The sequence below is a fragment of the Chenopodium quinoa genome, unplaced genomic scaffold (genome assembly GCF_001683475.1).
Source record: "Chenopodium quinoa cultivar QQ74 unplaced genomic scaffold, ASM168347v1, whole genome shotgun sequence".
Lineage (NCBI taxonomy): Eukaryota > Viridiplantae > Streptophyta > Magnoliopsida > Caryophyllales > Amaranthaceae > Chenopodium > Chenopodium quinoa.
The window spans coordinates 4,887,615-4,903,221 of record NW_018745454.1 but is presented as its reverse complement, the minus strand read 5'-3'; the positions used below and the strand labels follow the sequence as shown (position 1 = coordinate 4,903,221).

The window sequence follows — 15,607 nt, the reverse complement described above, 5'->3', positions numbered from 1 at the left end:
ATGAAATTAATCAAATTATATAAGTGAAAATAGAGCGAACAGAACAATCATCGATACAAAGGGCATGTTCTCTTCAGCTTAATTTCAGTTCAGTTTAGTTTAACTCCAATCAGTTCAGTTCAACTCAGCTTTAAATTTCCTTCTCTCATAGAAAATTCAATTCAGCTCCATTTAGTTCAACTCTTAATTTCCTTCTCTCATAAAATATTCATTTCAGCTCCGTTCAGTTCAGCTCTTAATTTCCTTCTTTCATAAAATATTCATTTCAGCTCATTTCAGTTCAGCTTAGCTCAAATCAATTCAGTTCAGTTTAATTCATTTTAACTCAATTCCGTAAATGTGAATAAGCCCAAAGTATGATTAAATGTTTAACTGGTATTAACAAAAAATTAATGTTCAATTTTTTTTTGTACTAATGTCTAATTATACTCTTTGTTTAACAAGATCATATAATTTTATAAATACAATTGTAAAAATTATAAATAAAAAAAAATATATAATCAATAATGCAAAAGTTTTTAACTGTCAATTGCATATTTTCATGGAACATACATTATGAGTATTATTTTGAAATTGGGAATGGTGGGCCATGCCGTAAAAAAAAAAAAAAAAAAAAAAAAAAAAAAAAATTGGGCCAAACCATAATAATAAAAATAAGGAAAAATAATTTTAAAAACAATAAAAATAAGTATTATAAAATTAAAAATAATAAAAATGAACCATCATAATAAAAAAGAACTATAAATAATATAAATAAAATAATAAGAATAATGGTTGGCATGCGGCCCGACACGACTTGGCCCACTAGGCACATGGGTCGTGTCGTGGCCTGGGGTATGTCATTTGACGGTCCGCCATCACCCAGGCCTGACACAATACGACACAACTCATCTCCTAGCACAATGAGGCACGACTCGCGGCGACACAATACCCAGCTCTAACTACAACTAATTTTTGAAATTGATACTTCGTATGTTATTGTACCTATTTATATGTCCGTTATAGTTCCAAACCAATTCAGTTTAGTTTATGGCCCTCTTAAAGCACCCCGACCTCATCTAATATAGTTTTGGAATTATTACTCAAAACTAAACGAAATCATGTACACTCTATCGAAGTATTATTTTTAATAAATTTTCAACTTCTTATAAACATCGAAGAAGCACTTTTTCAAATACATCATGACACGGCGAATAACCATTTAGGTGGTTTGAGCCATCCACTTTGCATCTCAACTATCAACTTGTGAAGCCAATTACAACTCACAAATTAATCACACCTCACCATGGACTTGTATACAAATAGTGTGACTGACTAATGAGTGTATGTGGTTTTAATTTACCCTCGGGATAAAATACTTTAAACGTTTTTTTTTTTGTCAAGAAAGTTCTCACTTTTTATAGTACTTTAAATTTGGTTGGTTTTGTTGGGTATCATCATAGGATAATTATTGTACTCGTAATATTTTAAAGGGAAAAAAATTATGGCAAAATTGAAAAACTTTCATGCAATAAGGTTATTTTCTTTAGAATATTTTTTAAGGTAGAGAGAATTCCCTTACAAGTTGGGGAAAAATTCAGAAATTAGGAATCCTACATGCTTAAGGTGAGAATCGAACCCCTCTCATCTATGGAAGATCGAAAGGAGAGCCTTCAACTAGTTAGACTAACCTTGATTCTCAAAATATAATTCTTTATAAACTAATTAGACAACCCAAATACTTTTCAATACATTGTCTGTTTTATGACATCACTTGTGCTTTAGCTTTAACATTTTCGATTGAGTTTATAATATGTACATCACTCATTATCTAGGATTCTAGGTTATACCGTGCCAATATTTTTTGCTAACCACTCAAAAATGTTTCACACTAATAAGGTAACTTCAACATAGTTGTTCTAGAAATTTGTAAATTTAATCCTTATTTATACCGACCAAGCTAGCTAAACTAGTGGATGTCACCCATCTATAAAACTAGTAGTCCAATATAAGTGGGTAGTCCAAAAAAAAAAAAAAAAAAAAAGAAAGAAAAAAAAAAAAAAGAAGAAAAACTAGTGGATGACAGAAAATCTAGAGTTTCCAAAGTTTCTTTTTGACAACTTTCTACAATGTTAGCTTTTGAAAAAGGTTTCATGCAAGCATTTAATTAGGCCATTAAGTCATACATCCATAAACAATATGCAGTTGAAGTCCAAGTCCAAGACAATTGACTTTAAAGCCCAACAATATATTTCCAAACTTTCACTTCAGTTGAACCAAATGATATCATAGTGAAACAATATGTAAGAGACCAATAAGTGCTCATTTGGTTAAGGGAAATACTCCAAATTTTAATTTGAAAAAAAATGTAAAGCTATATTTGATTTCATTTTAGTGGTATAAAACGAAATTTGTCTTTCAAGCTAATTCAATTTCTAAGAAATGATCCTAAGTACGTATAACTATATCTACTACGTAATATATTTATGTGGGTAGTACAATAAGTGGGTAGTTCAATGAGCGCATCTTTCGCCGGAGTGAATATATATAAACTTTAGACCAAATAAAGAGAAGTAGGGCAAATAATAAGTTGCACATGAAGCTAAGACTTCCTGAATGTGTTGCATCATCTCCACCTAACAATGATATGTTATACAATAAGTCAATAATGTACATAAGAAGAATATTTTTGTGACGATAATTTTTGGATATAGTCTTATCAGAGAACATGAGTAAGTTATGATTATACGATTTTATGATAAATTTGGCGTTTATACTCATGTACTACCACAACCTACTATTTAGTTTACTTTATTTTGAGTACGTGCAGTGTTATCTAGCATATGTTTTTAGTAACCAAGTTACTCTGTAGTACTTAGCATTGTATGCAGTCTAAATATGGCAAAATTTAGTTAACAATAATAGATATATACTAGGTACATGAATTATTTTAAATTTTACAGAGTAATAACTTGTACGTACATGAATTATTGAATTTATGTTTTCGAACTTACAATAGTTGTACACATTTAATTATTTTGACAAACGGTGTAACAATAATTGACGAATCGCATCACCAAAAAAATCTCCAATAGAAAGTGCGAGTATAAGAAAGCGCATTTGATCCTTGTTGATTGTTATATATCAATTTCATCCACTATACTACGTAAGTTATAAGACCCACTAACAGAGTTAGCAAATCTCTGCACAAAAAAGATGGGTGACAATAATTGGGCTACTTCTATGGCTAAAGATGAAGAAAATGAAGACCAAGATAACTTTGGATACGCATTGCAGATTGTTGATTCAATTGCATTTCCTATGGTAATATACTTGTACTTATATACTATAAGATTATATTCGACTTCTTTTTAGTCACGGAAGAACAAATAGAGACACAGAGAGTAATATTGTACGTATACACATAATTTATTTATGTGGTCATTCTATTATTATTGTTACCAGGTAATGAATGAATGCAATCATTGAGCTAGATGTTCTAGGAATAATTGCAAGGGCAGGTCCCGGCAGGCAGCTAATGTCATCAGAAATCGCGGTGAGCCTGCCGGGAGTTAAAGACCCTAAGACAACTGCATCGATGTTGGAGAGGATGTTGTGGCTGTTGGCAACCTACAATGTTGTAAGTTGCACGGTGGTTGAGGATAAAGATGGTGGTGTAAAGAAGAGATTTGGGTTAGCAGCAGTGGCTAAGTACTTTGTTCCGGACAATGATGGTGTTTCATTGGCTCCTCTAATGAGGTTGAGTCAGGATAAGGTCTTTGTTGATTCCTGGTGAGTTCTGTCTTCATTCATCCAGATTTTTCCTTTGGAAATTATTCAAAGTGTTTTTTGTTTTGCTTTTTTTTTTCTTTCTTTTTTGAAAAATTTACTGTAGCTCAATCATACCATCACGGGCTATTGGGCTGTCATACTACGACGTACGGAATATGGTTTGCTTCAAATAATTTTACGCCTTGTGTCCCGTTCAATAAAATTAATTTCACTTCAATAAAATTAATTTCAATTCACTAAAAATAATTTGGTTCAGCAAAAATAATTTCGGTTCAGTAAATATAATTTAAGTTCAGCAAAAATTAGTAAACTTAAAGAAAAAATATAATTAAAAAATAAGTAAAAATAATTTCAGTTCAATAAAATTGATTTTAGGGCAGTAAAAATAATTTCAATTCAGCAAAAATAAGATGAAGTGAACGGGTCTCAATTCAGTCCATTAAATGTGAACAGACCCTAAATATACAGCCTTTGTTTCTTATTATATGTAACAAAAGGGTATTATTTGTGAGACATAAAAAATCCGTTTGTTGCGCATACTAAGAAACGGAGATAGAAATATATATGTATAAAAAAAAAAAAAATCCACTCCAATTCAATGTTAATACAAGTAAAACTAAATACTTTAATGACTAGACACTAGACAACTACAATGGATAAACATGGCATGGTATTGTGCTAAACCAAAGTGTCAAAAGGAGTAATATACAAGTTCGTTGCTTTGGGTCCGACCCATAATGATAAAAACCTAGCCCACATTATAATTGCATTTTCAAGGCCCAACAAGTCAAGGCTCTTAACGATCCTTATAAATCCAGATGTTACTTTGAAACCTCCAAAATTTCTCAAAAAACGTGGATATTAGCCTTTAATTTTAGAATTTTTTTTCTTTTTTTCACCTGAAAATAAAAATTGTCGAAATGTTTACCATGGTCCCTAATACCCTCCGGGAGTCCGATCGACTGGGTGGAACCATCCAATTTGCCTTTAAACGACCAATTTACCGGTTTAAAACTAGCAATGATTTCATTAATTCAAGCTTACTACGAACATTTATGACAACATATAATGAACATATATGGATCCAAACGGCATTATGTGACCCCGAAATATATCCCGTATAATTTCAAGACTTTTCAACACCAGGTCCCAAAACCTCCAAAATTTCTCAAAAAGTGTGGATATTACCTACAATTTTGGAATTTTTTAAGTTTTTTTTTGCTCGGAAATAAAAATTGCCGAAAAGTTTACCATGGTCCCTATTAACCTCAGGAAGTCCAATTGGTTGGGTGAAACTATCCAATTTGTCTTTAAACGCCCAATTTACCGATTTACAACTTGCAACAATTTCATTAATTCAAGCCTACCATGAACATTTATGACAACATATAATGATCATATATGGTTTCAAACGGCATTATATGACTCCGAGATGCATCCCCTAAAATCTCAAACCTTTTCGACACCGAGCCCCGAAACCTCCAAAATTTCTCAAAAATCGTAGATATTAGCCTTTAATTTTGGAATTTTTTGAATTTTTTTAGCCTGTAAATAAAATTTATCGAAATGTTTACCATGGTCCCTAATACCCCCTTGGGGTCCAATTGGGTGGGTGGAACCATCTAATTTGCCTTTAAACGGTCAATTTACCGATTTACAACTTGCACCGATTTCATTAATTCAAGCATACCACGAACATTTATGACAACATACAATGATCATATATGGTTCTAAATGGCATTTGTATGACCCCGAGATGTATCTCCTAAAATCTCAAGCCTTTTCGACACCCGACCCCGAAACCTCAAAAAAAAATTCAAAAAACGTGGATATTAGCCTTCAATTTTAATTAGATTTTTTTGACTTTTTTTCGCCCGGAAATAAAAATTGTCAAAATGTTAACTAGGTCCCTAATACCCTCCGATATTCCAATTGGGTGGGTGGAACCATCCAATTTGCCTTTAACGACCAATTTACCGGTTTACAACTTGCACCGATTTCATTAAGTCAAGCCTACCACGAACATTAATGACAACATATAATGATCATTTATGGTTCTAAACGACATTAAATGACCCCGAGATGTATCTCCTAAAATATCATTTCTTTCCGACATTGGGCCCCGAAACCTTCGACATTTCTAAAAAAAGCATGGATATTAGTCTTCAATTTTGGAATTTTTTTACTATTTTTCGCCCGGAAATAAAATTTGTCGAAATGTTTGCCTTGGTCCCTATTACCCTCCGGGAGTCCAATTGGGTGGGTGGAACCATCCAATTTGCCTTTAAACGACCAAATTACCGGTTTACAACTTGTACCGATTTCGTTAATTTAAGCCTACCACGAACATTTATGACAACAAATAATGATCATATATGATTCCAAACGGCATTATATGACCCCGAGATGTATCCCTTAGAATTTCAAGACTTTTCGACACCGGGCTCTGAAACCTCCAAAATTTCTCAAAAAACGTGGATATTAGCTTTCAATTTTGGAAGATTTTGACTTTTTTTGCTCAGAAATAAAAATTGCCAAAATGTTTACCATGGTCCATAATAACCTCCGGGAGTCCAATTGGGTGTGGGAACCATTCAATTTTCTTTTAAACGGTCAATTTACCGGTTTACAACTTGCACCGATTTCATTAATTCAAGCCTACCACAAACATTTATGACAACATACAATGATCATATATGGTTCTAAATGGGATTATATGACCCCAAGATGTATCTCCTAAAATCTCAAGCCTTTTCGACACCTGACCCCCGACCTCAAAAATTTCTCAAAAAGCGTAGATATTATAGCCTTCAATTTTAGAATTTTTTGAATTTTTTTCGCCCGAAAATAAAATTTCCAAATTTTTACCATGGTCCCTAATACCTTCAAATAGTCCAATTGGGTGGGTGGAACCATCCAATTTGCCTTTAAACGACCAATTTACCGATTTACAACTTGCACCGATTTCATTAACTCAAGTCTACCACAAACATTAATGATAACATATAATGATCATTTATGGTTCTAAACGGTATTAAATGACCATGAGATTTATCTCCTAATATCTCATTTCTTTTCGACACCGGGCCCCGAAACCTTCGACATTTCTAAAAAAAGCATGGATATTAGCCTTCAAGTATGGAATTTTTAGACTTTTTTTCGCACGGAAATAAATTTTGCCGAAATGTTTACCATGGTCCCTAATAACCTCCGGGAGTCCAGTTGGATGGATGGAACCATCCAATTTTTCCTTTAAACGACCAATTTACCAGTTTACAACTTGCACCGATTTCATTAACTCAAGCCTACCAGTCTACCACGAACATTTATGACGACAAATAATGATCATATATGATTTCAAACGGCATTATATGACCCCGATATGTATCCCTTAGAATTTCAAGACTTTTCGACACCGGGCTCTGAAATCTCCAAAATTTCTCAAAAAGCGTGGATATTAGGCTTCAATTGTGGAAGATTTTGACTTTTTTTTCGCTCGGAAATAAAAATTGCCGAAATTCTTACCATGGTCCCTAATAACCTCCGGGAGTCCAATTGGGTGTGTGGAACCATTCAATTTGCTTTTAAACGGTCAATTTACCGGTTTACAACTTGCACCGATTTCATTAATTCAAGTCTACCACGAAAATTTATGACAACATATAATGATCATGTATGGTTTCAAACGGCATTATATGACTACGAGATGCATCCCTTAAAATCTCAAACCTTTTCGACACCGAGCCCCGAAACCTCCAAAATTTCTTAAAAAGCGTAGATATTAGCCTTTAATTTTGGAATTTTTTGACTTTTTTTCGCCCGAAAATAAATTTTTTCGAAATGTTTACCATGGTCCCTATTACCCTCTGGGAGTCCAATTGGGTGGGTGGAACCATCTAATTTGCCTTTAAACGACCAAATTACCAGTTTACAACTTGTACCGATTTCGTTAATTCAAGCCTACCACGAACATTTATGACAACAAATAATGATCATATATGGTTCCAAACGGCATTATATGACCCCGATATGTATCCCTTTGAATTTTAAGACTTTTCGACACCGGGCTCTGAAACCTCCAAAATTTCTCAAAAAGCGTGGATATTAGCCGCCTTCAATTTTGGAAGATTTTGACTTTTTTTTGCTCGGAAATAAAAATTTACGAAATGTTTACCATGGTCCATAATAACCTCCGGGAGTCCAATTGGGTGTGTGGAACCATTCAATTTGCTTTTAAACGGCCAATTTACCGGTTTACAACTTGCATCGATTTCATTAATTCAAGCCTACCACGAATATTTATGACAACATATAATGATCATATATGGTTTCATACGGTATTATATGACTCTGAGATGCATCCCCTTAAATCTCAAACCTTTTCGACACCGAGCCCCGAAACCTCCAAAATTTCTCAAAAAGCGTGGATATTAGCCTTTAATTTTGGAATTTTTTGACTTTTTTTTCGCCCGTACAAAAAATTTGTCGAAATGTTTAACATGGTCCCTAAAACCGAATATGACCTGACTTGGAAATGACCCGACCTAATTATAACTTGCAAATTATTGACTTGAACATAACTCGACTTGAATCCGAGAATGACCTAATTTGGAAATGACCTGACCTGATTATAATCCGCAAATTATTGACTTGAACCGAACCCGGAAATGAACCGACCTTATTCTAACTCGCAAATTATTGACTTGACTTGAATCTAACCCGACTCAAACCCGAGAATTACCCTAACCCGTTTTAACCCGTGAAATCCCGAATTAAACCCGACCTATAGTTCACCCGACCTGAATGTAACCCGACCTGTTATTAACCCGACCTAAACCCAACCCAAATCCGATAAGAAATATGACCCGACGTGACCCGACTCAAGCATGACCCAACCCAAACCCGACCTGCATAGGTTATGGAATTAATCTTAATTGACCCGATCCGAGTTGACTCGACCCACCCTTACCCGACCCAAACCCGATCTGTTTACCCGAATTGACAACTCTAGATGTTAGCATCGTGTTGAATTTTTTGTTTTATCATTAAATGGAAACCAATGTTACTTACATACGAATACGACAGTACGAGTATATGGACTGTACTTTTTTTTTTTTTGGACAGGTGGGCTCTATGTAGTTAATGGAGCATTTATGTAAAAATAAATCAATTAAAAATAATTAATTTGATTTATAAACATATAGAAAATACAAATAACCCTTAATTCAATAATTCATCAAGCAAAAAAAGTCTATAGCCTAAACGATTCAAAGTCTGCAAACTTTAACCTAGAGGATAGTTGACTAGAATATTTCCAAAACTCCTAATCAATCACCTAATTGGCTAATTGCTTGGCCAAGTTTGAATTGCTTTGCTCTTCTTTGCAAGATTAACATAATCTAGATATGCACATCCTTTATTCATGCATATAGAAACTCATAATAGAGGATCATAATTAATTTAGAAAAATTACATACCGTGATGAATATAACAATCCTACTTTAAGTGAATATATAAACTGAAATAATTGGAAGGGGTGCTACAAGACATAGATACCCCAAATATGCAATTGTTCCAGAAGGGGGGAAAAATCGATTAAAAAGTTGTCAAAGTTCAACACTTTCTTTAGACTCCTAATAGAAAACGTCGCCCACGTTTTAATTGGCTCAAATTAAAGCCACCTAATAGTACCACCATATAAAAGTCGGTAATGTCAATGTGACAATGTGTACTGTCTAAGTAGTTACTCATGTTGGTTGGTGTCCTTGGTGATTTGGTGTATAATTGTAGTTGGTCAAACTTCTCTTATAAACATTGTGAGACTTGTCACTTAACAAGGAACACGTACACTAGTTTAGTTTCTAACTTATTCGTATAACTTCAACTCCCATATACCCGGTACCATGTTGTTCTTGCCTCCGTTAAATGTTATGTATAACTTTGAAATATTTAATATCTCACAAATAATACCCCAAAGTTGTACCTAACATTTAACGGAGTAATTAATGTCTTTACTATAACTCATTTTTAGGACTGACATATCTATAAGTAAACTTTATATGATTTTAAATCAACTTTTATGACTCAAGTGACATATCCAACATCCATCTCACATTTATATACAGATTTTAAAATTGACCTAAAATCATATATAGTAATCTTCACTTTTTCAGACTTGAAAATGATATATGACCAAGTCCTAAAATATTTGAAAGTGGTCTAGCTAGTTTCACGTTTAAGCTTCAATTTAGCTTATTGTGAACATTTTTAGGCTCGAAAATGTTAGGCATTGAGATGCTTTCCATAATTTCCAAGGAACCCTAGAAGACCTATTTGGTGGCCAGAATTAACCATCTAATCCACCTTGACCCAGACTTTGCATCCTACCTTGGCCTTGCCATGCATGTCTCCCAACCCTAGACTCAAGGTCATGTATTGCCTAGCAAAAATGTTCTCAAGATACTTTATACTTTATACAGTATATGAGTTTTTTTTTTTAAATGATGAGGTGTTATTGCCCATGCCTTGTGCTCGATCTAAAGGAGTAATTAAAAAAGATCATAGAATCATAGTACTTGTTCTGTTGTACATGATTATTATTTTTAATTATCTCATAGTTGATTTGAGCTTTTAATACTGTAATATATAGTGTACACTACGTTTGGTCCTTTAATAATTCAAAGTGGCCGGCCCCGTTAGCTCACCAACCCCATCCAAATACTCATTGTCATTGGACTTAAACTAATCTTAACTCAATTATTAAATCCTTTAACACAAGAGTGTCAAAAATTAATAAAAATAAAAATTAGCATCATTAGAATATAATTCTAAACGCCTAATTTCTTTGAACGTATACCAATTATTTTTAGATACTCAATTCATTCAAGCTAGGTAGATACCAATCTTTAACTAGCATCGTGCTACTTAGTTATAAAGATAGAACAAACAACAAACTAATTGATCAATGCGTATGTCTATTAGCAAATAATGAAATAAGTTATCGGTCTTACAATTTTATTATCGGTAGGTCTTACAATTTTAATAAAAATTGTAAGAGTTATATATATGGTAATGCCAAATACATGACACATTGACACAAACACTATTATTAGTGCTCAAAATAGACCAAACTTATTAATTAGAGAAGAGTTATATATGGTAATGCCAAATTCAAAGCATCTCAAGAAAAAGAGGAAATAACATGGGAGGTTCGTTCATAAGATTAGGACCAAAAGAGGGTGTGCAGTGTGGCCTTAATAATGGTTGGTTGGCGCAAAGGGGTTGGTGGAAAAGGAGATTGATGCATTTCTGTACTAACACTTACACTACTAGTCATCAATTCATCATATCATAGTTATTAAAATAGTCATCAATTATTAAAATAGTCATCAATATTTGACCTTTTTTTTTGACAACGAAAAGAATACAAGAAAAAATACGGTAGTAGGTAAAACTTACTTTTCTTATTTTCATATTGTTAAGATCATATGATATCATATATTCATGCTATCCATAAAACACAATTATATGGTGTGTGGTCATGTGTGTCACGTATTTGCACTTGCAACTAATCTTATTGGACTTAGTCAGTTAGTCGGTTTTGATTTTATCAACTTTTGATTACTAACTCTTAATTAATAATACTTATTACGGACTATTTTATTTGTAGTATGTGATATTCCAACTCTTATATAAGCAAAACCAACCTTTTCTACCTTTGTTACATACATGATCAAACTACTACGTAAAACATATATAGAAATCCTACAATACTACTAAACACAATAATTTGTAACAAGAAAAAACATGGCCCCTTCAAAAGCCACCGAACTCGATATCCAAATCCAAAAGCCATTGAGTTTAGATGAAGAAGAGGAAGCTAATTATTCATATGGAATTCAAATTTCTAATGCTTGTGCCCTTCCTATGGTCCTCAATGCGGCCATTGAGATCGGGGTGCTTCAAATCATTAATGATAAAGCAGGTCTCAACGGGCTAATGCCCGTTGAGATAGCTGCTCAGGTTCATGCTAGGAACCCTGAGGCACCCGCCATGTTGGATAGGATGCTTAGGCTATTGTCCACGTATTCTTTAGTTAGTTGTACCACAGTCACCACCGCCGATGGTGGTGTTGAAAGGCGTTACAAGCCTACGTCTATGACTAAGGTCTATGTTCCTGATGAAGATGGTGTTTCATTGGCTCCTAACTTGAAGTTATTTACCGATAAGGTCTTTCTTGAAAGCTGGTTAGTTGTCATTTTCCTTTTTTATATCTTCTTATTATTCTTATTTACTAATGAGAAAACATTATTAGGATAAGTGTTTAATTTAGATAAATTTTGAAAAAAGAAAATATGTGGTTCGAATATTATTTTTTTTCGTGTTTTTCCCTTGCATAAATCCTTGCATATATGCCGCATTATTAGTATGAGGGTCTAGTTATCTTTATAAGGAGCCAAAAAGTACAGATATTCTTAAAAAAAAAAAAGATTAAAATAACACTTATGAGTTATTATGACCTATTATTAAAATATATAGATCATATTAATCTATAATAACTTCCAAATTTAACCATGTCCAATTTAGCAAATATATTTTCTTCTTTCTTTCTATTTGAATATTTTGTTAGATTAATTAAATAGTTGAAGTATATCATAATATTATGTGTACTTCAGTTATAAAAGCATTTTGAACTTTGACATTTAAATATTGTACGGAGTATTATAGATTTATAGACCTTTATTCATTGTTAAAGTACCATTATGGACACAATATAATAATAATAATAATAATAATAATAATAATAATAATAATATCGACTTATCAAGTTCACCTAACTAATTAATTATGCCTCTTTAAAAATAATCACTCAAAACTTGAGGGAATCATGACCTACCCATGACCCTTAATTTCCTCTTCCTTAGCTTAAATGTCTTACCAATTTACCATTTGTTTGTCTTCTTGTAAGATAATTATAAACTTGCCTGTCCAAAAAAAAAAAAAAAAAAAAAAAAGAAGAAGAAGAAGAAGAAGAAGAATTATAAACATGAATATTTTTTATACACAACAATCTCGACATAAAAAATTGATTTTACAAACAAATACTCCTTACTTCATATATAATTACAAAAGGCAACGCCATTATTCATTTTATTCCTATAGCTTTACCTTCATTAAGACCTAATCTTTGTAATGAAATTTCCTTAGCTTATAGATATATATCACGTTAATAAAAATATAATACAATAAGTCAATAAGTATTTGAAGATGAGATTAAGGAAGACCTACAATTAATGAATTAAATTGGCCACTATTTTTATTTCATTTTTTCCACTTTAATAATTTCTATTCTCCGACAATTCAAACGTCAAAGAGAAAAGTTTTACGCAACGTGATTGCTCAAGATCAACCACTCAATATAAATTAGTTTGGCCCATACATCATATTCATATATATCCCTATTACGTTTGTCTTTTACGCATTATACTCCGTATAAATGTAAATCTTTTTGTTTAACCTTTTTTTTTTATTTTTTCTATTTTTATTTTTAAGATGATGCAAAGAAAATTACACACTACATGTCTACATTAATTAGGTGGCTTCGGTTAGTTGTTCACCAGCCTAATCCGTATTCTGTATTATTAATTCACAATTATGAACCTTGACAATTGAAACTTTGAAAGAGATGAGTCGCATACATTATACACATTGGAATTTTGTTACATCATGGGACAATTAAAGCCGATATAATTAGTATCGTACATTTGTAAGTAATATCTAAAAGATGACATGTGTGTATGCAGAGTCTTGTACTACTTTTAGCGGATTCTGATTTATAATATTCCTACAACATGCCTAACGTTTTTTTTAAAAAAAAAATAGGGGCAAGCTTAAAGATTCAGTATTAGAAGGAGGAATAGCATTCAACATGGTGCATGGGATGCATGCATTTGAGTACCCAGGTGTGGATGCAAGGTTCAATGAAGTGTTCAACAAGGCTATGGCTCAATCAATTATGTTTGTGAAGAAGATTTTCAAGAATTACAAAGGTTTGGAGAACTCCAATGTCCACAAACTCGTTGACGTTGGTGGAGGTCTTGGCCACTCTGTTGCTTTCATTACATCTCAATACCCTTCCATCAAAGGCATCAACTTCGATTTGCCTCATGTCATCAAAGATGCCCCTCCATACCCTGGTATATCACCATACATTGCTATGCATCAAGTATACTATTTTCTTAATATTTTTGTACCTCGACTTTCAAGAACATAACTTATTTATATGGTAATAATATGTACGTACTTTTTAATTTGTAGGTGTGGAGCATATTGGTGGAGATATGTTTGAAAGTGTGCCTGAAGGAGATGCAATCTTTCTTAAGGTAAGACTATCACAATCATATTCATATACTTTTAAGTGTAAATTGAGTTATGAAATCTTAGATTTTCGAGGTGGTACTTAAATTAGACTTCGAATCACATCCATCCACATCACTATTATTTATCCCTTTTCTTTATGGGTTAGTAAAAAATAATATTCTACGTACATTTTTATAATACCGGTGAATTGAAATAATCAATCTCGATCATTAACAATGTGTATCTTAATAAGATATGAATGAAGAAACTGATCGACATTAATATAATGTATAATTTTTGTACGTGTAGTGGATCCTTCATGATTGGAGCGATGAACGTTGCTTGATATTGTTGAAGAATTGCTACAAGGCCTTGCCAAAGGACGGGAAGGTGATCGTGGCGGAGGCAATTATCACGGATGACCCAGAGAAGACAACTTTTGCACGAGCCATAAGCCAAGTAGACTTGTTGATGATGACACAAAATCCAGGAGGGAAAGAGAGGAGCAAGAGGGAATTCGAAGCCCTAGCCAAAGGAGCTGGATTTACATGCTTCAACTTCCAATATACTACGCAGGGTTTTTGGATTATGGAATTCTACAAGTGATTTTGTGAATTTGCTACGCGAACATTATTCTAAGGGATTGGGTATTATTAATATGTAACATTCGTTGTGATATTAATTAGTCTCATTTCATCAACTAGTTGAAATGTCAAAATAATTATTACGTGCATTTGTATTTATTTATTACCTAAGAAATCTTTGTATACTTTTGTGTTGAAAAACCTTTTACAAGAGTTAATTTGTATCTCGATCTTGACATAAGTATAACTTTCATCATAATTTATTCAGTTACTTATTATATACTTGAAATGTCATTTCAATTTAACAACATATGTATAATAAAGTGGTAAAGTAATTCCTTTCAATTTTTTCAAAAAACGTAAATCCTTTCAAAAAAAAAAAAAAAAGAAAAAGAAAAATGGTAAATAATTAAATCAAGGATACATGCAGACCTCTTCTTTCATTAAATTAAGGTTACCATGAGGTTTTATGTAACAGACTAGTGAGCGACTGAGAGTGTATGATCCAAATGACATTATATGACCCAATATGCATTCCCTATCATATCATCTCTTGTATTTTAGACATTGGGTCATGAAATCTACGGAAATTGTTTGATTATGTGTACAACCATATGAAAGTCAAGACGCTATTCTTAACTGTCAAAAATAATAGGTGTATTTTTTGAAGGATGAGATGTTTAATTTTTATGCCTTCCACGTGGACCTGTCAATATTTGGCCCAACTAGCAACCCCGGCCTGTTTTTGTGGGTCTTGAACAAATTTTTTTTTACTAATAACCTGATTGCATTTAACTCGTAGATTTACGAGTAAAACCCAACCCGCTGACACAATTTTTTTTTTCTTTTTTTTATTTATTTTTATTTTTTATAAATACGAAGTAACATTTATT

The 15,607-nt window shown here is 32.7% G+C and overlaps 2 protein-coding genes across 2 annotated transcripts; both read left to right on the top strand.

Annotated features, from left to right (window-relative positions):
- Positions 1-3,444: 3,444 nt before the first annotated feature.
- LOC110713994 (caffeic acid 3-O-methyltransferase-like) lies at positions 3,445-4,023 on the top strand. Its single transcript, XM_021892448.1, has one exon. It carries the CDS (start codon positions 3,452-3,454, stop codon positions 3,773-3,775), a length of 324 nt encoding a protein of 107 aa, XP_021748140.1. The 5' UTR covers positions 3,445-3,451; the 3' UTR covers positions 3,776-4,023.
- Positions 4,024-11,441: 7,418 nt separating this feature from the next.
- On the top strand, positions 11,442-14,996 carry LOC110713992 (caffeic acid 3-O-methyltransferase-like). The gene is made up of 4 exons (XM_021892446.1): positions 11,442-12,017; positions 13,654-13,967; positions 14,089-14,153; positions 14,440-14,996. The coding sequence occupies exons 1-4, from the start codon at positions 11,578-11,580 to the stop codon at positions 14,734-14,736; spliced, it is 1,116 nt and encodes a 371-aa protein (XP_021748138.1). The 5' UTR covers positions 11,442-11,577; the 3' UTR covers positions 14,737-14,996.
- Positions 14,997-15,607: the final 611 nt, after the last annotated feature.

What these genes read in the sequence shown, in the direction of transcription:
- LOC110713994 (XM_021892448.1), top strand. Translation starts at nt 3,452, where the DNA reads ATGAATGCAATCATTGAGCTAGATGTTCTAGGAATAATTGCAAGGGCA.
- LOC110713992 (XM_021892446.1), top strand. Translation starts at nt 11,578, where the DNA reads ATGGCCCCTTCAAAAGCCACCGAACTCGATATCCAAATCCAAAAGCCA. An exon ending in AAGGTCTTTCTTGAAAGCTG is followed by an intron (nt 12,018 to 13,653) that starts GTTAGTTGTCAT and finishes AAAAAAAAATAG; the next exon opens with GGGCAAGCTTAAAGATTCAG. An exon ending in GAGATGCAATCTTTCTTAAG is followed by an intron (nt 14,154 to 14,439) that starts GTAAGACTATCA and finishes TTGTACGTGTAG; the next exon opens with TGGATCCTTCATGATTGGAG.